The 21,885-nt window shown below is 35.4% G+C and overlaps 1 protein-coding gene across 4 annotated transcripts in view; it reads right to left on the bottom strand.

Moving 5' to 3' along the window:
* PLEKHG4B (pleckstrin homology and RhoGEF domain containing G4B) overlaps positions 1-21,885 on the bottom strand; it is a 227,204-nt gene that overhangs the window by 56,446 nt on the left and 148,873 nt on the right. For 3 of the 4 annotated variants that reach the window (XM_074206372.1, XM_074206369.1, XM_074206371.1), the window contains exons 7-13: positions 13,690-13,776; positions 10,403-10,522; positions 8,605-8,703; positions 4,277-4,419; positions 3,384-3,522; positions 1,926-2,042; positions 180-344 (exon numbers count right to left, since the gene is read on the bottom strand). In XM_074206372.1, coding sequence (XP_074062473.1) covers positions 180-344; positions 1,926-2,042; positions 3,384-3,522; positions 4,277-4,419; positions 8,605-8,703; positions 10,403-10,522; positions 13,690-13,776 — 870 coding nt within the window. The remainder of the gene's footprint in view (positions 1-179; positions 345-1,925; positions 2,043-3,383; positions 3,523-4,276; positions 4,420-8,604; positions 8,704-10,402; positions 10,523-13,689; positions 13,777-21,885) is intronic. The other variant, XM_074206370.1, reaches the window with a different exon arrangement.

Below are 21,885 nucleotides of genomic sequence, written 5' to 3'. Positions count from 1 at the left end.
GGCCAGAGTGTGGGTTCTGTGGGCATAACTTTCAAGAGTATAGGATTAGCATCATACTAGGATAAGGCCTAGAATAGCACTTTGGAAGGAGCTATATTTTATCAAATTAAAAAGAAAGGTTTTGCCCCCCCCCAAAAAAAAAGTCATTTCTGCCACATTTTTTTTCAGGATCTACTTACTGTCTCATAAAATTCATAGAGATTGGCCAACTTCTCCAGCTCCCCTTTCCTTCTTTCTGTTTGACTGATGATGTCATTGAGGTATCTTTTGAAGTTCTGAATTTTTTCTTCCATGTTTGGTGAGTTATTATCTTTCACCAGTTGTAGTCCTTTCCTACAATATTGCTGTAGCATCAAGAACAAAACATCAGTTAAAGCCAAACTGTGGAATGTATTATTTTTTTTTCTCAATAGGCTAAACAAGGAAAGTATTTTTGTGACCTGGATGTCAAAGTGCATTTCCTCCAACTCCATATTAGACAGATACTTCTTTCCTCCAAGATCTCAGTAGCTTCTTGATAAATCTAATACCCTCTTTTTAGTCCTTCTTATCGCTTGGCTTCTTAGAAGTTCTGAAAACTATTGAACAACCAATCACCTACTCCTTCTAGGTGCACTCCCATGAATATATTGTCTACTGACATTTTGAAAGCTCTATTGCCCTTTCAATCTTTATTTTTCTAGTTCTTTAAGGGGGAGAGTATGTTTCTCCACAGTTCTCTCCTCAGACCTCTTCCCAGCAATTTCATTTATTCTTACATCTTTAACTTTTTCATTTATGGAACTGACTTCTCCATCTATATCTCCAGCACTAGCCTTTCTCCTGGACTCAATTGTTATATTTCTCACCATCTAATGGAACTTTCCACCTCTATGCATCATTCTATTACTTTTAAAATCTTGGTGTTTGACATTTTCTCCTCTTGTCACTTCCCACTCTCAATTGTGCCGCAAAGTCTATGAATTCTACCTTTACAATGCCTTGCACATGTATTTCCTTTCTTTCCTACCACCTTAGATTTCATTAAAGCTTACATTACCAGCTCTAAAAACCCCCAACAAAACGGGATGATTTCAATAGAGTAGAAAAATCCTCTAATAATTGGTAGAGATTTCCTTGACCAATTCAGATAGACAACCTCTCCACAAATTATAATCTTCAAAAGTTTCTAGAGGGAGTTGGGAGTTTAAATGAGCAGCCCAAGCTCACACGGTCAGTATGTGTCAAGGACAAGACTTGATCATTCTTGGTGTCAAAGATAGCTTTTTACCAACTACACCATAATTGATATCCACTAATGAAGTGGAAAAACAATGTCATATAGCAGGAAAAAATGCTACATTTGGCCTTATATACCTTGAATTTCAATCACTTCACTTCTACCTGATTTCCTTCAAAATTCAGCTCAAAACTTACTCTAGGAAAGAGGTCTTTCCTGATCTTACCACCTCCCCCCCAAGTGACTCCCTCAAATTACCTTTATTTCAGATATATTTTGCATATACTTTTATGCGGACATGTGTTTTTCTAAGGCAAGGACTGTTAAATTGATATCTTTGTAATAGAGCCTAGAACTTTCTAGACATTTAATCAATGTTGATTAATGAATCAGAGAAATACTGCTTATGGTGGTTTGCATTCATACCTCTGAAGCCTATTAATAAATGTAAACTGATACCACATAAACATCCTTGAATTTATCCACATATATATCTAAAAGATTATATGGGTTCTAATAATAGAAAGAAGTGCCTTCCTGTCTTCTAGGAAAAATCAAGATTAGATTAGGCTTAGATATACAAAGCAAATTCAGATTTCTAGTTAAACACTTATGTAGGACAAACAGAAGATAGCAGAAGGATGATAATGACAGAAAAGAGCATTTGTGAAGACTACATATAAGAGTGACCCATTCCATGACATACCATCACCATGTCACCAAATACCCGAAATTCCTCTTGCTTTTTCTTCACATTTTCTAGAGAAAGTAGCTCCAAAGGACCAAGATATTTTTCTCGCTCATTTTCAAACCATAATTTAATCTAAATTAGGAAAAGAAGATTTCAACAATTTTAAATTCATGTAGGACCTTGATCTAAACAGCAAAGGATATGATAAAATGAGACCTATTTTTATGTCCTGGAAGAGGTTGCTCATCATGGAGCCTCTGAAGAATCTAGTAATATTATTTGGGTGAGCCAGTTTCTTATTAGGAAAAAGTCTTACTTGTTTCATAGTGGAATCAGATCATCATTTATAAATGCATATTCTAAATTTCTGATAAATAAGTCTTGACTAGATGTGCAGCAATCAAAACCAAATGCATTAAGAATTAGACCTGTTCTTTTAAAAATGAATATTATATGAGTTATAACAGGGTCAGTTGAGAAATGAAAGTTATTGAATAAATAAAATATACACTGATGAGCTCATGTTCTTCATTTTGGTTTTCACAAGTACTCAAAGCACAAGAAATTGTCTTTGGCTCAAATTTACAACAAGTTCCACCGCTTAGAAAGGGCACCTTGGAACAACAAATTAAGTGGATTCAAAACTTTCAGGTTTGGAATATAGAAGCCATGAGAAGATAGAAATTTGAGTTCAATTCTTTTATCTGACACTTTCTAAATGTATGCATCTTAGCACTCTCACCTATCCCTAAGAATTTAGGTTGCCAAGCAGGTGCCCTAGATGAATTATAGAGGCAGTTTCCTCACTGGAAGGTAAGAAATCATATATCCAGTACAAAATGAAAAGAATTCCCTACAAGCCCCAGGAATATTCTTTAAGCTACTCAATAATCATAATCTTTAATGTCCTCTGTGAATGGTAGAACTGAACTTTTTTAAAAAGGAATTATGGACACCCAGTCTTTCCTGCCTTTAGCACACTATTGTCACCCCCTCTATATGGTGGCTATGATATATCTGTTATTAGAATCTAAAGTTGTGGAATTTTTTAATTTTAGAAGCAAACCTTTGGAACCAACATTACTAAGTCTGTTTTGAGAAATAACAAGGTAATCATTCCTATCTTAGAAAACAGCTGCATTCAAGAAGGAAGGGTTGGAGCATACTAAAATCTCAGAGACAAATTAATGGAAAAGATAAAGGATTAAGGGAAATTTATAGCTATATTAGATCGTCAGAGCTAAGGGGAAAAAGCCATAATCTCAGGGTAATTCCTTCTTGATGATCAGAGCTAGAAGTTCGGGGCAAGAAATCAGTCAAAATAAAATGTTTACAAACAAACATTAGTATAACAATCAATTTCTCATTTTTTCCCTTTCAAATTATAGTTGTTCAACAAGGATGTAAATGGCTAGGTTGAAAGCTAGGGGTTTGGATGCCTCTTACTGGTCTGTTTCAGAAAAGAGTACTGACCTGATTACATGCCTCCTCAAGTTTTCTTAATTCTTGCAGGTTCTCCAGCTGCTGAAGGCACTTATTAGATGATAGGACTAGCCTATGGACCTCTTCATCTACTTGATTATATAATTTGGTTATAGCTTCCATAGCATCTCTGATGAAGAGAAGACAATAGCAGTCAATAGCACTATTCAGACAGGCCTGTCACAAAGGAAAAATGACTTCTTTGAATATTTCTGGGAAGGGTGTTGGAATATGCCAATGCAATGATGACTCAGAGTAAGAGAAGTTCTCAATTCTGTAAACTAAGTCATGCTTGAACACCAGGACATGATGCCTCCACACAAAGCCATGGCTAAACAATGAACCTTTCACTCTCATATATATGTGCATGTGTATCTATCCTGAAATTCAGTCTCCTTGGAGGAGAAACAATGACTCTTGAGTAGCATGGAGCAAAGTTGAATTCCATGTCTAATTGAAATAGCAAGAGGAATTTATGTAGGTGGAATGGTTTCCCAAAGCAAAACCAAATTAAAATATTGGATAACAAAGGAGAATTCATTCAAGATCAAACAGGGCCCCGACTCTATGGCAAATGTGATGAGTTTTCATTTTTCTTCTACTTGAGTATTTAAATATAATTAGCCTCTTTTTTTCTTTTTTTTTTACACAGACAGATGTAGATGAGGATTGGCCCTGACAATTCATGGGGATTGTGACTTCAAGGGGAGGAGATGTTTGAGTTGCATTTCTCACCATTGCTCTTTTTTGGGAGAATAGTTTCTAAGGAACTCAGCCATATGTGCTTCAGTGCATGATGTTTTATACTGTTCTTGTAAATTCTCACTCTTGATTAACATGTAATTTTGGCTACCACCCAATGCTGCTTTGAAAGCACTACTTACCTATAATCTTCAGTCACACAGAAGTCTTCTTTCCGAAGCCTAGCCAAGACTGTCCCACCTTCCAAACGGAGAGTTACCAGAAGGACATCTTCCAGAACAAGTTTCATCATTGTCTTGTGTTTATTGATTAGTTCCACCACCTCCTATGGAAGAGGAAAAACATTTTAGGTGTGTGTTTGTGTGTGTGTGTGTGTGTCCACGCACGTGCATGCGTGTGTGTGTGTTTGTGTGTGTGTATTAGAAAGTTTACATAATGTATTAGTGGGTAGTACTTTGAAGTATGAACCAATACTTAAGACTCAGGTGCTTCCTATCTAAGAAATTGAGAGACAAACACATGCTATAGCATTTATTACATGGGAAGAGGTTAACCCCTCTTAATTCCAGTGCCTTCCCTCTATTTCCTACTTATTCCATATTTTGGTGTATTTGTATACTATTTCCTTCAATAGGTTGTAAGCTCTTTGAGGGTTGGGATTGCCCTTTGACTCTTTTTTGTATTCCCCAACACAAAAGCATAGTGCCTAACATGTTGTAAATGCTTAATAATTGCTTGTTGATTGATTTATTTAAATTTTAGCAGAGGCAGTTGTGAGTAGAGAAATATCAGTATCATTCCACAGGAGGAATTGATTTGGAATGGAGGTTTATAAATAATAAAAGGAGTTGATGAATGTTAAGCTCACAAATAAAAATAAAAAAAATTTTAAAGTTCACATGGATTTTGAAAAGAAAAACAAAAACTAGAATAGAGGGAACTGTCAATTGGCTAATCAAGGTATTGTTCAGCAATACTTAATTTTTGGTCTCCAGATCCTTTGTTCTTGAATATAATCTATTTGGTTTCTTGTAACATTTTTGTTGATAATGACAATGTCTATGGTTTTAGTTCTATAATTAATCCATTACTAGTCATTGGAAAAGGCTTTTTAAAAAAACCAAACAAACCAAAAAAGCAAAACATCCTCCTGCATTTACTGATGGAGTAACTAAGTCCATAGAGTTTAAATGAAGACAGGAGAGGCAGAGTGGATAGAAGATAGAGGGCTAACTTTGAAACCAGAAGACACAGATTCCAGTTCTGCCTAAGACTCATAAGGGCCGTGAGATCTTGGGCAATTACTCAACCTTTCAGAGTTCTAGGCAACTAAGTCTAAAAGGTTGCAAAGAAGGTCCTTGCTGACATTGGTAGAAGCATTTTCTATATCACTGGAATCACGGATCTAATCCCTATCACTGTGTCTAATATTATAAAAATAAAAGTTTGAACCTCTAGCCTTCAATAATAAAATTGAGGGTTTTTTTTAAAATCTATACCTGTGACTTTGTTTCTGTTATAAGGAACCCCTAGTGAGAAGGCTCCTTCTACAAATTCAGACTAGTAATTTATAGTACTAGAGAGTTATCTTAATATATTTGAATTTTTAAAAATTCTCTTTCTACAAAAATTTAAAAGTTTAACTAGATTTTTTTTTAGCTTTTTGCAAGGCAATGGGGTTAAGTGACTTGCCCAAGGCCACACAGCTAGGTAATTATTAAGTGTCTGAGGCCGGATTTGAACTCAGGTATTCCTGACTCCAGGGCCAGTACTCTATTCACTGCACCACCTAGCCTCCCCTTAACTAGATTTTTTAAAAAGAAAAAATATTTTAACCTTTTTTGACTCTGTGATATTGGACTTGACAATTAATTTGTTCTATGACTCATCTGGAAAAGGGAAAATAATCCTTTTGAGGAAGGCAGAGCAAAACTGATGCAAGGATAAAATAATAAATTTTTAGCATTTAATACTCTGGGGAGTTTAAAGAACTTTACACAATCTCATTTGATTCTCACAATAAGCCAGGAAGGTAAGTGCTATTATTATTATTACATTTTACAAAAGAAGAAACTGAGGCAGTGAGAGTGCCCAGTATTATGCAGCCAGTAAGTTCTAAGGCAGGATTTGAGCTCAGTCTTCCTGGATTGAAGGTCAATTTTCTCTCTTTATTATGCCAAAAAGGTATGAAAGGACTGTGAGAAACACTATATATATATATACATATATATAATATACATATATATATGTATATATATATGTATGTATGTATGTATATATTTGAAAGCTAATAAGAAATCACAAAAATATCCAACTGCTACACTCATCAATTAATATTTTATTTTCATTTTTGTAAAGAGTTGACAAGGTAAGCTAAGTCATTGACTTAGGGTTTAACAGGGGTCACAGGAAGTCTTCTTTTGCCTCTTCTTCCCTTTTACTCTGCTCTCAACAGTTACCAGTGGCTAAGCCCTCTTTACCTTCTTCTCACTTTTCACAGACTCTTCCAACCCTACCACTGCTCTTGTCAACTCTTGTTCCATGCCCTTACTCATCCGAATTCCAGGGACCAGAGTCTATGATAACTTGAATGTAGTTTTCTATTGAAATACAGATGGATCTTTATTTAATCCATGGTTTGCAGTATCATTTTTAGCCTACAATTGTGAGACTTCATCTTTTCTTTTAGTAGGAAAGAGGAGGAAAAAAGGAAGAGACTTTTTTTATTCTCTTCTTTGTTAACAAGATATTTGGGGAGTGAAAAAATTACAAGAAACCCTTATAAACTTTCCATGAGGAACATTTTTCCTCAGAAATAAATCCAATTCAGAAGTGATTGGTGGTAGCAATAGAAGGAGAGGTAGGCAGAACAAATCCTGTGGTTGCAGGAAAAAGAGGTGAGTGAAGCCCTGACCACCATGTCCCCATGTTCCTTTATGCTCTCTGAACCCCAATACTGCATCAATGCTCTCCTTGCCTTGGTGTCCACAGAATGAGAGAACTTTAGAATTAGACGTGATCAGAGAGATGGAACTAATTCAGTCCTTTTAACAGACAAGAAAATCGAAGTCTGGGAAAGTGACTTATCCATGGTCATCTCTCTCTCCTTAGAGTAGCGCCAAAATTGACTGGTATGTAATCCAGTGTGCTTTCCTAGTTCACAGAGCTGTGTAAACAGTAAGCAGTCCCTATAGGAAAGGCACTGTGTCGGGCATTGTTCTGAGGACTAATTAGACTATCCTCAGACTTGTTCCATTTTTTTTAAAATCCTCTGTTCCCCTTTCTCTGGCTCTTCCCACACTGGGAATCTCCCAGTTAGTAACTTATATGACCTCATGCAAAGTGATTAATTCTAAGCACAAGGAAATTAAAAGCTTCTCATTAAGAAAAATGTGATCCTCTTTGGGGGAGGCATTCAAGTGATTTTATTTAAAAAATTCTATTTACATAAAACTTCTCTGGAATACATCTGTAGCAAAAGTCAGGTTCATTTACACTATAAGACCTAAACCAATACAGATATTGCTGTTCGGTTGTTTTCAGTTGTGTCTGACTCTTCATGATCCCATTTGAAGTTTTCGTGGCAAAGACACTGGGATGATTTGACATTTCCTTCTCCAGCTCATTTTACAGATAAGAAAAATGAGGCAAAAAAGGTTAAGTGACTTGCTCAGGGTCACACAGTCAGATTTGAATTCATGAAGATGAGTCTTCTTGACACCAGATCTAGTACTCAATCTACTCTAGCACCACTTAGCTGCCCAAAATACATCTATCTATCTATCTATCTATCTATCTATCTATCTATCTATCTATCTATCTATCTATACATTTATATGTATTATATATATATATAATATATATGTAGACTATTAAAGGAAAAGGTAAAATGATAACAGGATTTAATTTCAGATTACTCAATTTTCCTGAAATCCATATTTTGTTAGGAAATATTTGGTAAATTAGTAAATGCAAAAATTACCTATTATTATAATGCATATGGTATTTCATAAATAGATTAAGTCATATTACAGTTACATTTTTAAAAGATAATAATTAAAAGATAATGTTGTGTGCCTTAGAGTTGGGTGAGCATCCCATTAGCAAGCAAGTAAAGAGGGGAAGTCCCTGGTCCCATCACAGGTGGTAGGACAGTATAGGTTCCATGTCCCAAGAAGTGATGCATTTCCTTAACACATCATCAAAAATAGTACTTTCTTTTTTGAGAAGTACCTTCATTATGGTAGTAAGGTGGAACATGCAGACTAAGTGAGAGAAATAGGGGTAGTAATTTTCTTGTGGAAATTGTTCTATATTTTGAAATGTTCACAAACCAAACAAATGTTTGAGGATAACTGCCACAGGTAAGCAAGGGAACTAAAAGTTTCTGATAAACATTGGTTACCAAAACTATCCTGCTACCCAAGAACCTATACTTTTAGGTATATATCTCTTTGCTTTTAGAACCAAAAGTTTATCATCTTTCTAAATAAAATAAACAACCACTTACTTGTACTGTACTTAGAGTCCTGTTCGTATTCAAGGAACAGACAGAATTCTGTAGAAATGTAATGGCTTCTTTGCAGTTGGTAGCAAATGGTTCCAGTTTCTGACAGTTTGGGAAGGAGGAAGAGAGGGAAAGTAAGAGATGAAACTTCAAATGAATAGTCTGGGCTTTGTTCATGGTGTTAAAGTATCATTATTGATTATAAATTCAGTGCAAATTAAATAAATTGGACAAATAGGCCACAGATATTTTTCTTTTTTCAGTGGACATAATTTTATCAATGTAGGATAATCCTGATAGGAATTCCCCTACCATTATAGATAAGCACATTCCCACAAACTTATGGTTTTAGAGTTATCTGAGGTACTGAGAAGTTAAGTGATCTGGCCAGGGTCACACAGCTAGCATTATGTCAGAAGTATGGTTTGAACCAAGGCTTATTGACTCCACAACCATTGCTACATCAAATAAAATAAAAGAATCTCAGGACTTCAGAGACAATCTAAGCTACATGTGATGAACAATTCCCTCCACATTATATCCAAGTGCTCATTCATCTTGAGGTCAATAAATCCCATGATAGATAATTTACTCTTTTCCAAGGTAGCCCATTCCTTCTCTGAATATTATTAGTCAGGTCTAAGCTATCTTAGGGTAGGTCCATTTGGTCCAAGTTAGCTCTCTGTACCTTTGATTCATTGGTCTTGGTCTTGCCTTCTGGGAGCAAATAGAACAAATCAAATCCCTAATTCTATGGATTATTTGTTATTCAATCATATCTGACTCTTTGTGACCTTGTGGTCACATGCTAGACCCTCTTCTAACCTGAGGGATTCATCTTTTACTGTCATATCTTTTTAGCATTTTAATAAAGTCCATGGAGTTTTCTTGGTAAAGGTTCTGAAGTAGTTTGCCATTTCTTTCTCCAGTGGATTGCCTTTTGTCAGAATTCTCTTCCATGACCTGTTTGCCTTTAGTAAATATGAAAAATATAGCTCTTAGTTCAGTTGAGCTAAAACCTTCTCTGCCATAATAAAGCAGTCATTTTTCTATGTGATTGTCCTGCAAATACTAGAAAACAGCAATCATTTCTCCTCTCCCCCATCCTCCCAGGGTGACAGATGAGTGACGAGAGAAGAAGGGTCAGATGTGACCAGTATTACAGAAAGAGAAACTAGAGACTTGGTAATTGAAGCTGAATGAAAATGATCTATCCCCCTTTATATTTTCTTAAGAGACTTTAACTATCTATCTCTTTTGCTTATCATATTCTATCTCATTGGAATTAGGATTAGGAACAGTTCCATTGATTTCATTAGTGTAGGGAGTTCTCAGATGAGGACTCTCTGACTACCAATTAAGGCAGGTACCTCCTCTATAATTTACAGTCTTGGGGAATTACTAGAGCATTGCGGGCTTAAATGACTGACCCAGGATCACTTGGCTAGTATGTAACAGAACTCACCTTAAATACATCTTCCTTGCTTGGAGGCCACCTCTCTTGATATCGTACATACCTCCATTCTACCATGTCGCATGCTTATTTGAAAGCATAACAAGAAGAATAATTCACATTTAAATAGAACTCTAAAGTTTGCAAAAATATTTTCCTCACAATGTAAACTCCTTGAAGACTATCATGTCTTTGTGTTGCTAGTACCTAACAAGTTGTTTAGTACATGGCAGGCATTTAATAAATATTGTAGTATGAATGAATGAATAACCCTATAAAATAATGGTCAGGAGAACAGAATAAAAAAGGAAAAACAAGGGAAAACAGAGCTGAGTCATGCCTTCTTACCCTTCGGAAACGAATCCAGTCACTGTGGTTGTAGGGAAAGGTCCCCTCAAATTCTGCTGTCAATTGTGTGCTGTCAATGAGTTTATGTAGGGCCTTCAGAGAGGTCAGAACCTCACACTGCTGAGACAAAGGAGTTTAAAGATTTTTTTTATTACTGTCATGAATCCAGGGTTGGGCAGAAAGGAACCCTGTGAGAAATGGGCTTTTTCCCCCCTGTTTTCTCAAATACTCTAGAGAGTAAATAAGTTATACTTGAGAGACCTGCTGCCATTCAGAGGCCCTGGGTTTGAGAAGATCCAGGCATAGTTTCAGTTCTGTATTGTTTTCCTATATAGTATTAATCAATCCATGCTCTTGTAAGGCCAAACTGACCAAATGCCTGCCTTGGCATTACTCTCAAGGATTCAAGAATTAGGGTGAATGCTACCCTAAAGCTCTGCTTCCTAATATTCAAATTTTACAGTGCCTTTGGAATTCTAAATTTCCCGTGACATAGAAGGTTGGAATGTTGGAAGCCTGGAAATAACTAGATGAAGTTTTGTTTTCTTAGTGGTAGGGTTAGAGTAAATCTTAGAATAGTGCTTAAATTTGAATACTACAATGAAAAACAGAAAGGAGAAGGAGCAGTGTCTGGAAGAAGAATGAAGAAAAAAAGAACAGAGAAGTGAAGGAGATGAGGAAGGAGAGAGTGAAATAAAAAAAGAAGAAACAGAGATGGAGAGAAAAGAAAAGAGAATAGAAAGGGGTGGAAAGCAAAGGGACAGATAAAATGACAAGAAAAGAGAAAGGAAAATGGCAGATGGAGTAGGAGAGGCAGGAGATACTTTAGAGCAGAAAAGATAAATGACATAAGAGTAGAACAGATGAATATGAAGTGTTAAGGAAAAGAAGAAAAAGAGAGAAAAAAGAAGGGAGAATTAAAAAGAAAAGAGAAAGAAAAATGAAAAGAGAAATAAGAAAAGGGAGGAAAGGTCTTCCATAATCTATCCACCCTGGATGGGGCCAGGGGTCAGGGGCTCCTCACTACCTTTGTTGCTGGCATACCTGGAAACACTTTGGTGGAATCTCCTTCCCAATTCAAAGGCAGAAATTGAGAAAGGGGAGGAAAGAAAATGTGAAGAGGAGGTATAGAGTCTCAGAATGACTCAGAAAGAAATGAGGTGACTTGGAGCCAAGAAGAACTCTGAAGGACAGGACTTTGTGGTTTTGATTTGCTACCCTCAACCCTAATCCTTCCCATGTCATCGCAATGTCAGGGAGAAAGCAATGGCAGCTATCTTTACATCAGGATACCTGTCTCTCCTTTCCAGATACTAAAGAAATGTCCATGTGAGAACCTGCTATTTATTTGATGCACCAGGATGACCCATTTTTCCTTTGGGGGTTGGTGGACTGTGACCAAAAGTGTCAGGCATCATTCATGGTTAAGCTGAGCACTGCCTCTGACTGATAAGTAACTATTGCTGTTACAAATAGCTGGATATGGAACTATTGTCTTGCCAGGCACCAACATATTTCAACATACCAGATGGGAAATGATTGGAAAGTGTGCTACCATTCAACTTTGAGTCAATTCTACTTCCCAGTTTTGTTTGTACCATAAATGACTTAACTTTTCCATATCTGCATAATGGCAAAAACAAACATTCAATTCAATTTGGTTAAAAAAAAAGTCAGATGACTCTGCCATAATTGGAACTTGAGGAATGTTGGCTAGGTTGAGGAAGACTAGCACCAAAAAAAAGGGGATAAAACTAGAGATCTCAGACAAAGTGTATAATTCTAGGAAAGGACATAAGGAGAAATTAGTACAAAAAAAGGACACCAGAAAAGGGATATCAGGGTGATGAAGAAAAGACAGGTAATCCATGACTACTGTTGATCAAAGTCTGAACAAACTATAAGGTCTATCCAAGGGAAGGAAGATGATCAGTGAAAGTCTTCATTTATAGGAAATTGTTAGAAGTCTAGGGAGGTATTGTTAGAATTTCTTAGAAATTGTTAGAAGTCTAGGGAGTATGGGGGAAAGAAAAAGAGATGATTAAGACAGAGCCTGAAGAATAAGACAGGAAATCTATCCTCTGGGGAACCGAGATGTTAAGATCTAGAAAATGAAGACTAACATGTGAAATTCTCATTTCAATCTCATATGGCATGAACTTCTCATAAGGACTTCCTTATATGGTCCCTTCCTAGGACACAGCTTGGTTCTGAGTGTGGAACTGAAGAGTTTCTAAATAGATGCCAAATTGTCATTGCTGCTAAGACTGTAAGGACAAGGGGCTTATGAGTTACATAGGTTTCAAGTAAGACAAAGCTAGTTGTTGATTAATAGAAATGTCCACTTTTCAAATAGTTCATTTGGTAACACAGGTATAGAGCTCCTTAGACTGATATCTATCACTTGTACAACTACTGTAATCTGCTCTAGTATTTTAATAATTCAGTGAAATCAATAAAAACCAAATAAAAACTCTTGTCTTGACTCCTTTGGCTCCAAATAAATATAAATTATTATTTGAAGATTTTGTTCCTTTCTATACTAATAACAGCAATTTGAATAAGAAACAATAAGATTTTTTTCACCGAGTGATTTGCATGATATATACATGATTTTACAATTTTTCTTTCTAAATTGACTTGGATTTTAATTCAAAAAGGACAAGAAGAAATTTGAACTCACTGGTCTGTCAAACCAAGTGGGACATAGCTTTGTTCTGTTATGTCTGCTTCTGTTTTACCCTGTTCAGGACAGAGTCACCTATTTTAACATAAAGTATGTTTTTTTCCCCAAAACTAAATCCAATGTTAAAGTGAGATTAAATGAATATCAGTTTTTACTTTTTATTATTGCACTGAAAATAACTTCAAGCTTGTTTTAATGGAAATAGACAGCTATATTTTTAAAAAAGAAGATAAACTTATTTTTCAGTAAAATTGGATCCATTTCTCAGTCAAGAAACATTAAGTTCTAACTATGTGCTAAATACTTTGGTAAGAGATACAAAAAAAAGGCAAAAGATAGTTTTCATCCTCAAGGAGCTTACATTTCAAGAAGCAAACAAATATGTACAAACAGCTATTTACAAGATAAATAGAAACAATTAAAAGAGGAAAAGCATTAGAATAAGAGGAATTTCTTTTCAAGAAACAAAAAAGCTGTTTTCAGAGCCTTTTTTTACTACATACATTATTTTTCTTAGTTCATCACAAAAAAATCTGAACATTCCACATTATTTTGAGTTCACATACAAAGTTAAAAATCTAAAATCACTTCTTAATTTTACCTGCAGTGTTATATCCTTATCAGCCCTGAATGCTGATTCTTTATCCATCAGAAGCAGAATGCTGTGAATGGACTGAGGTGTGGAATTCTGGAATGAGAAAAGTGATGTTTGTAATAACATTTAAAGTTTTCTTTTTAGTATCAACTCAGCAATCAATACAAAATTTCGAGAATTGCTAATTTTGATTTTATATATGTATATTTTAAAAGCATATATCAAATTTAACATGTAGCAAAAATTACCCTAATTGTGCCCTTTTCTGAACTTCTTTTTAATTTCTACTATTTTCTTTTTTTCTTTTTTTTTTTTGCAAGGCAATGGTCACACAGCTAGGTAATTATTAAGTGTCTGAGGCTAGACTTGAACTCAGGTCATCCTGTCTCCAGGGCTGGTGCTCAATCCACTACACCACCTAGCTGCCCCTTATGTATTTTCTATTTTATTAATCCTCTTGATTTTTATATTCCCATCATCTCCCACTAAACTCAGCCCCTACTTATCCAATAGAACCCCTCACTATAATAAATATTCAAATCAACATAGTAACCATTAAAAATATATGCCTCATTCTGTCCCTCTGCCTCGTGACTCTTTGATAAAAAGCAGGAAGAATTCATCATCAATACTTCGGAAGTCATAACATTTTCTAATTTTTTGAAAACTGAAAAATGCATTAAATACAGCTGTAGTTGATTTGACACTATCTATAAAAAGTAGATATTTGTCCAAGTCATACATTTCCAAATGGAACAAATACTAGTTTTACAATCAGGAGACTAATCCAAATTCAAGATTGCTAGATATTCTAATCCTAGCTTTGCTAAACACTAGTTGGGTAGGTCACATGATCTCTTAAGGTCTTACTTTCCTAAAAATTAAGAAATTTGTTGATGTCCAGAATCCCTTTCAGTTTTCAATTTCCTGTGATTCTGTAATTTATAGTTTCCTCATTAAACAAACATTTACCTTGATGATAGTTGAATTCACACTAATTAGGTAATTATTTGCTCCTAAGGACTCATTCTTATTGTCTTTTGTGCTTGAAGAGGACCACTATAACATCACAATGTTGGGGGTCAATGAACAGTGTGTCCAACTGTGGCTGATTAGTTCAAAATAAACTTAAAAGGCTCTATCATAGGTTGGACACAAATAGTCTAAGTGACTATTTGGGAGGGAGATGACTCTAAATTTGCAAAGGTCTCACTTTTTTTTTAAAGCTACTGTAATTCTGATTTGCTCATAGAATACAGTGCCTTTTTCACTATGGGCACACCATACTAGGTGGTCCTTTCTCACAATCTATTCCCAAGTTCTTCAGAGAGACATTGAGAACATCCTTGTATGATTTCTTCTGATCTCCATATGCATACCTGCCTTTAGAGAGTTCTCTGTAAAATACTCTTTTAGGCAAACATACATTTGGCATTTGAACAATGTGGCCAGCCTATAGAATTTGAATGTTTGGCATGAGAAAGGACCTCAGTACGGGTACTTTATCTTATCAGGTGATCTTCAGATTCCTCCCAAGACAGTTCAAATGGAATTGGTTCAATTTTCAATGCTGATGGAGTCACACTGATCAGTGAAAAGGCCAGGATCCTGGAGGAAGGGATTGAACATTTGCATAGTGTTCTCAATAGAGTCATCAACTAATGGTGAAGTCACTGATCATATACCTCAGGTTGAAGTCAATCCCCCCCCTAGCCCAACTTCTAACTGAAGAAGAGGTCATTAGGTTCCTCTCATGTGGTAAAGTGTTTGGTGCTTATTCCATTCCAGCAGAGATTTACAAGATAGGGGATCTATTACTCAAGAAAAGAGGACTGAAATCCAGTAAGAATTAGACTTTATTTTAAATATCCCCTTGCTTATATTTTTAAAAAATAAACTTTGTGGGTTTTTATTTAGCAGCTGCTTCCTTTATTAGGGGAATATTTTGAAAGAATTATGTAATTATGTGATAACATTTTACTCCTATGAAGTTCTGTTCAATAATATTGTGAGAATGAAGCAGGAATTTTTGATTTCTTAAAATTTGATTACATTCCTACAACCCAATTCAACCAACATTTTATGTACCAAACTCTAACTGTTGAAATGTGTTTTAGAAAGAACTTTAAAAGTTTTTTTGTGGGTGATTTTTTTAAATCCTAGGACTTACTGGAAGAATTCAAGCTCCTTGAGGGGAGGAACTGTTTCATTTTTGCCTTTGTATCCCCATTATCTGACATAATTCCTGACGCAATAAATGTTTTTTATTTATTGTTCCTGTTTCATCCAAAATTCATAGCAGAAGAAAGGTTAACCACAGATAAAACTAATCCTTTAGAGTATATGAAGTCAAAAGAGAGGAGGCGAAACAGAGTAATTTTTTAAATTAATTATGCTTTATTATTCCAATTTTTTAGGATTCCCCCTTAAGTTTTACAAACATAACTACTAAATACAGAAATGATCTTCAAATTCCAATGGCTTTTTAGATTCAAATTTAACTTAAATAATTTAATTCTCTTGTCAGGAAAATGTGTGGAGTACATGCTGAACAGGAATTAGAAATAAATCAAGGGGTGGCTACGTGGCACAGGGGAGAGAGCACCGGCCCTGGAGTCAGGAGTACCTGAGTTCAAATCTGACCTCAGACACTTAATAATTACCTGTGTGGGCTTGGGCAAACCACTGAACCCCATTGCCTTGCAAAAAAAAAAAAGAAAAGAAAAAGAAAAGAAAAAGGAAAAAAAAAGAAACAAGTCAAAAATGGAACTGAGAGTGAAAACATGCCCAGATCTTCAAATTTAATCCAACTAAAATACTATCATGTCTCCCCAAGCTCCCTTATCTCCACTTCCTTCATTGGAAACAAACATCTCATTGGACAATTTGCCAAAATCCATTGTACTTCTTTTAGTAGTTCTTTGGGTATGAGATTATAATGTATTTTTTCCTTAAAACCAATACCTGTGATAAACTAAAAATAGCCAATACCAAATGCAGCCTGAAAGACAGATTTAAAAAAATTACATCAACATAAAACTTGAAAGAATTTGGATGTCCTTTTATAACTGATTATAAAATTCTTTAGAATATCCAGTTATGACAGAACACTTGAGAGTGAGTGGAATCCCATTACTTCTGGTGTCCTCCCATTCCCCCCCCCCCCACCTTCCCATCAGTTTAGCTTTTCTGAAAAATCTTGTCTCAGGGCAGCAGCTGTGCATGCAGGAAGGGAGGCTATCCATATCCAAGGACCACATATGGAGACTATTGCCAGCTGGGGGAAATTAGCTGTACATGACTCAGAATGGATATTAAGCAAAAGCAGTAGTTTGGAGGCACTTGGCTACTCAAATGAAAAACAACATGATAAGGCAAGTGGTATTGTGTCAGTTTAGTCCTATCTGTAAAGCACACAGAATAGCAAACAGGGGCTATATGCCAATTGACTAAAATCTGTCTGGGTTTGTAATGCTAGATTAGAGAATGCTATTTGAGTTTTTTCCCCTTGTTTTCCCAGCTCTGCTCCTAACTTTCTGGACTTGGGGCATCATGCTTCAGTTATAGTTTCACCCTGGTATCTCCTTGATGTCCTGGGGTCTCTGTGTCCTGGACTATCCTTCCATTAGGTTAGTCCCCTTCTCCAATTTGTGAAATATTCCTAGGTCTTTCAAGCAGAATTCCAGACTGGCCAGACTGTTCCTGACTTTTCAGATTTCACCACCATGTTCCAACACCAAGTACTTTATTCCTTCTCTGCTTTTCAGCTCTTTAACATATTATCTTCCACAATTAGAACTTAAGTTTCTTGAGGGGAGGAATTATTTTTATTTTTGCTTCTATTAAGCATTTAGTATAGTTGTTAAAACACAGTGAATGCTGCACAAATGCTTGTTCATTTACAAACATACATATAATACAAACATAATATACAAAAAAACCAGAAAAGAGGATTATACAATGAAAATGTTACATAGTTTTTCAAACACATATTACAATTAATCAGGAAGTAACAAAACTAACCTATTTTTTTTAATCCCCTGGGAGTTTTCTTCTTCTTTTATATATTTTTAAACATTTCATTAAAGCTCTTTGCTTTTTAAAAAATTTCTATTGTTTTTCCTATCCTTCTCTACCAATTAAAACTTATAACAAGTAGGCACTATCAAATAAAACAAATAAATATACTTGCTATGTCTGAAAATGTATACCTCATTCTACCTCAGCTCCCTGCTAATAGGTGGGAAAAATATTTCATCATCAGTCTTCTGAAGACATGATTAATTACCACAATGATCAAAGTTTTGAAGACTTTCAAAGTTGTTTTCCTTTACATTATTATTTTGGTCACTGTGTAAATTATTCTCTTGGTTTTATTCTCTTGGTTAACTCGGCATCAGATCACAAAAGTACTTCCAGGCTCATTTCCCTGAATCAGTCATTCATTATTTCTAACGTAATGCTTCATTAAATCCCTATACCAGATTTGTCACAGAATTCTCTACTTGACGGGCAGTCACTTTGTTTCCAGTTCTTTTATACAACAAAAAAGACCTCCTATAAATAATTTTGTACTAATACATCCTTTGCCGTGGTCTTTGATCTCTCTACCATAGGCAATCATCCCACATAGTCAAATGGGATTCACAAATTAGCAATTGTATATAGTTCCACATTGCTTTCTAGAATAGTTGGACCAAGAATTCTAATAATAAATATTTGAAAGTTTACCAAGGCCAATGCCATAACAAGTGGGACACTTATGCTAGGATATGAACAAGAGTACCACTAGATGGATACATATGGATAGGTTGAGATGTACATTCCATTGAGAAACATTCCAACTGAGGAGATAATAGGTCTACTTGGAGACTTAAATATTCAGGATAGTATAGGTTCTATTTTAGTCTATTCCACTTGCAAATGCATAAAGAATAGAAAATGTGTGTGTGTGTGTGTGTGTGTGTGTGTGTGTGTGTGTGTGTGTGTGTGTATTTGCATCCCTGGTGCCTAGCAATTTTCTTTGAATAAAACAGATGTTTATTAGATGCTTGTTGAATTGAAATATAATAAAGAAGTAGCTGCTAATTGAAAGATGTTTAGCAGAGTCTTTGGAGGGGGATGTCAATGAAAGAATTGGCAGAATTGGTTGCAACATCATGTACCTTGGACCTACAATAAATGTCATTTTATGAGACATTTGGTTATCTTGTCTTGTAGTGCTAAAAATAAGCACATATGATAGACCACCATGAAGACACTTGTAACTTTATTGTGATGACATCCATTGTAGCAGATTAAGAAGCTATGAAACTCTGTGAAGAGCTTGGTCACAGAATATTAATATTTCAGAGTTTGTAGGAAATTCATTAGCCATCACTGGAAACAGAACCTGATCAGCAACATATCTAATTAGTATTCAAGTAGCCTTTGGTTGAAGCTCTCTAATTAATGAGAACCTGTTAACTCTTCAGGCAGTCCATTCTAGTTCTGGATAGCACTAATTGCTGGGAAATACTCCTAATAGCAAGATTAAACTTGCCTCCTTCTAACCTTTACCCAGTAATTATAATTCTACTTTCCTACATTCAATTCTTATTCTTATTCTAGTTATAACCTTTCAAATACTAGAAGATACCTATCAGGTTCTTCTCTTCAGTAGTTTAAACATACTCATTTCCTTCAATTCATGTCTGTATGACATGAAACTGAAGTCCTTACCTGGATACTCTCCAGACCAAGTCAACATTACCTTGCTATTCAAGAATTTTTAGTATAAAGGTAGACACCAGAAAGGTTGACAAAGAAGAAGGCTTGCATGCTAATTAGGAACCTTAAACATACACACTTTGATTACTTTCTTTTTAAAAAATGATTTTTTTGATATGTTTCCTATATTATCTAGATTTCTCTCTCCTTTTTCTTTCTCAGAGAACCATCCCTCATCAGAAAGGATTACTTTGACTGCTTCCTTAAAGAAGGGAGGTGGAAAGTGCCTGATATGGCAAATATTCAATGGTTCCATAAAAAATGAAATGGGTTATATTTTAGGATTAGGAACTAGACTTGTGATTTCACTGGCACAGAGAAGTCCCAGATGAAGAAGCACCCTCTTCAAACAAAGATTAACACTTCTTTTACAATATATTGTTGTTGTTCCTTCTTCATAAGAGTTTCATCCTGACTTATAAATGAATTGGATTTAAGTGAGGCAGAGCTGTATACAAAAGTCTCAGATTCCCCTCCAGTCACTGGAGTCTGATGGTTCTTTAAGATATGACGAGATGACTAGCAATGATACCTCTACAATGTGTAGTCCTAGAGAGGAGTCTAAAATGTTTAGTGACTTGCCCAGAGTTAGCCACTAGAGGTCCAATGTAGGACTTAAACCCAGACCTTCTTTGCTTCAAGGTCAGCTCTCTATTCCTTTTATCATATTATCTCTCATGTTATATAAGAGGGGAAATGACTGGTTATAGATATGGGAGTCATTTAAGTACTGACAAGCTACATGGAGTCAGATCATTAGAGGGTTGGAACAAAGTTACCAAAGTAAATATCAAATTAGATGAAATTGAAAAGAATTTAAGAAAGTTACTTTCCCTCAACTGACTGCAAAAAGAGGGAAAATGGGTAAAAGGAAAAACATCAACTTAATCAATGTTTCTTAGAGAATTTTAAACACTGCAAATAAAGAAGTAAAACCAATAAAAATTAGTCCCCACAATGAAGAGGTTGAAAGAGCCCAGAAACCATTTCAGTTCATAAACATTTTATGTCCCTGACAAGAAATTATGTTCCTGTAATCATGATTTCTAGAAAAGAACCTTATGATGTGTTAATATTACATATTCAAGGAACCTGTAAGGGACTGTTGTGTGTGGGAGTAGTGTAAAATTTCACCACCTGGTATCCTCAAGCACCAGAATACTATTTTACTGGTAGACTGAAGAGTGCCGGGGTTGTGGAAGTGGACCAGGGACTGGGGAGGATATTTAAGCACTTGTATTCTGGTAAATAAACAGAGATCTTGGAGATCTTGGAGAAGTAGAAGAACTTGTCATCCTTGACTCCCGCCCTTTCAACTTTGCCTAGGTAAGGATAAGGTAGCTGGCAGGAACCTAACACATCTTGAGCAGCTAGTCTAACTGGAACATAACAGGAACCAATTGGAAAGACCAATACTCTGGAGATTTATCTTTAAATATACTTTCTAAGTCATTAAAATCTTGCCTTCATGATGGCACAGGGAATTATGAATTCTTTGCACTAATTACTAGCTTACAAATATATCTTTTGTAGGTATACATTTCAGCTTTGTATATTTTTACAGGGGTTGTAGGCAATGCTTTGCATCCAAACATCTTTGCTTTTCATGTATGTCATAATTTATATAGTGTATTTTTAGTTGTCATTGATAGCAACTTATTTATTGGATTAACTGAAGTAATGATACCCTTCTCCTCCAGGTCTGTCATTTGTCAGTATAAGTCTAACAACACATTTACTAGTTAGTCAGTCAGTCAACAAGCACTTATTAAGGGTTTACTATAAGTGAACCACTGTGTATGTCTAGACGGCACAACAGATAGAGTGAGTGCCAGACCTTGTATCAAGAAGACCTGAATTCAATATTGGTCTCAGACAGTTACTAGCTGTGTGACCCTGTGTAAGTCACAACCTCTGTTTGCCTCATTTTCCTCACCTGTAACATGGGAATAATGATAGCAGCTAACTCCTAGGGTTGTTGTGAAAATCAAATGAGATAATAACAAAGTACTGGATATATAAATGTAAAAAAGATACAAAGGTAAAAACAATCTTCTTGCACACAAGAAGCTCATATTCAAAAAGGGGAGACTTGTCAAAAACTAGTTAATTGCAAGATATATACTAGCTGCATGATAATGGGTAAGTTTCCCTATCTTTAATATCTTAATTTTCATATCATGAAAACTGGTTTGATCTTATTAGTCCTGCTAGTCCTACCTCTGTGAGGTAAGCACTGTGAAACCTTATGACACTATGGGGTTGACTAAACAAATTGTGGTGCATAAATGTAATGGGACATAACTGTGTTGTAAGAAAAAGGGAAATGAAGAATGCAAAGAAACATGGGATGATTGATAGGAATCAATGCAGAGTGAAGAAAGTAGAACCAAGAAAACTCTATGTCTAATGTGAGAATGGAAAGAACAAATA

The sequence above is a fragment of the Macrotis lagotis genome, chromosome X (assembly GCF_037893015.1).
Source record: "Macrotis lagotis isolate mMagLag1 chromosome X, bilby.v1.9.chrom.fasta, whole genome shotgun sequence".
Lineage (NCBI taxonomy): Eukaryota > Metazoa > Chordata > Mammalia > Peramelemorphia > Peramelidae > Macrotis > Macrotis lagotis.
This window is presented reverse-complemented; position numbering and strand designations above follow the sequence as displayed.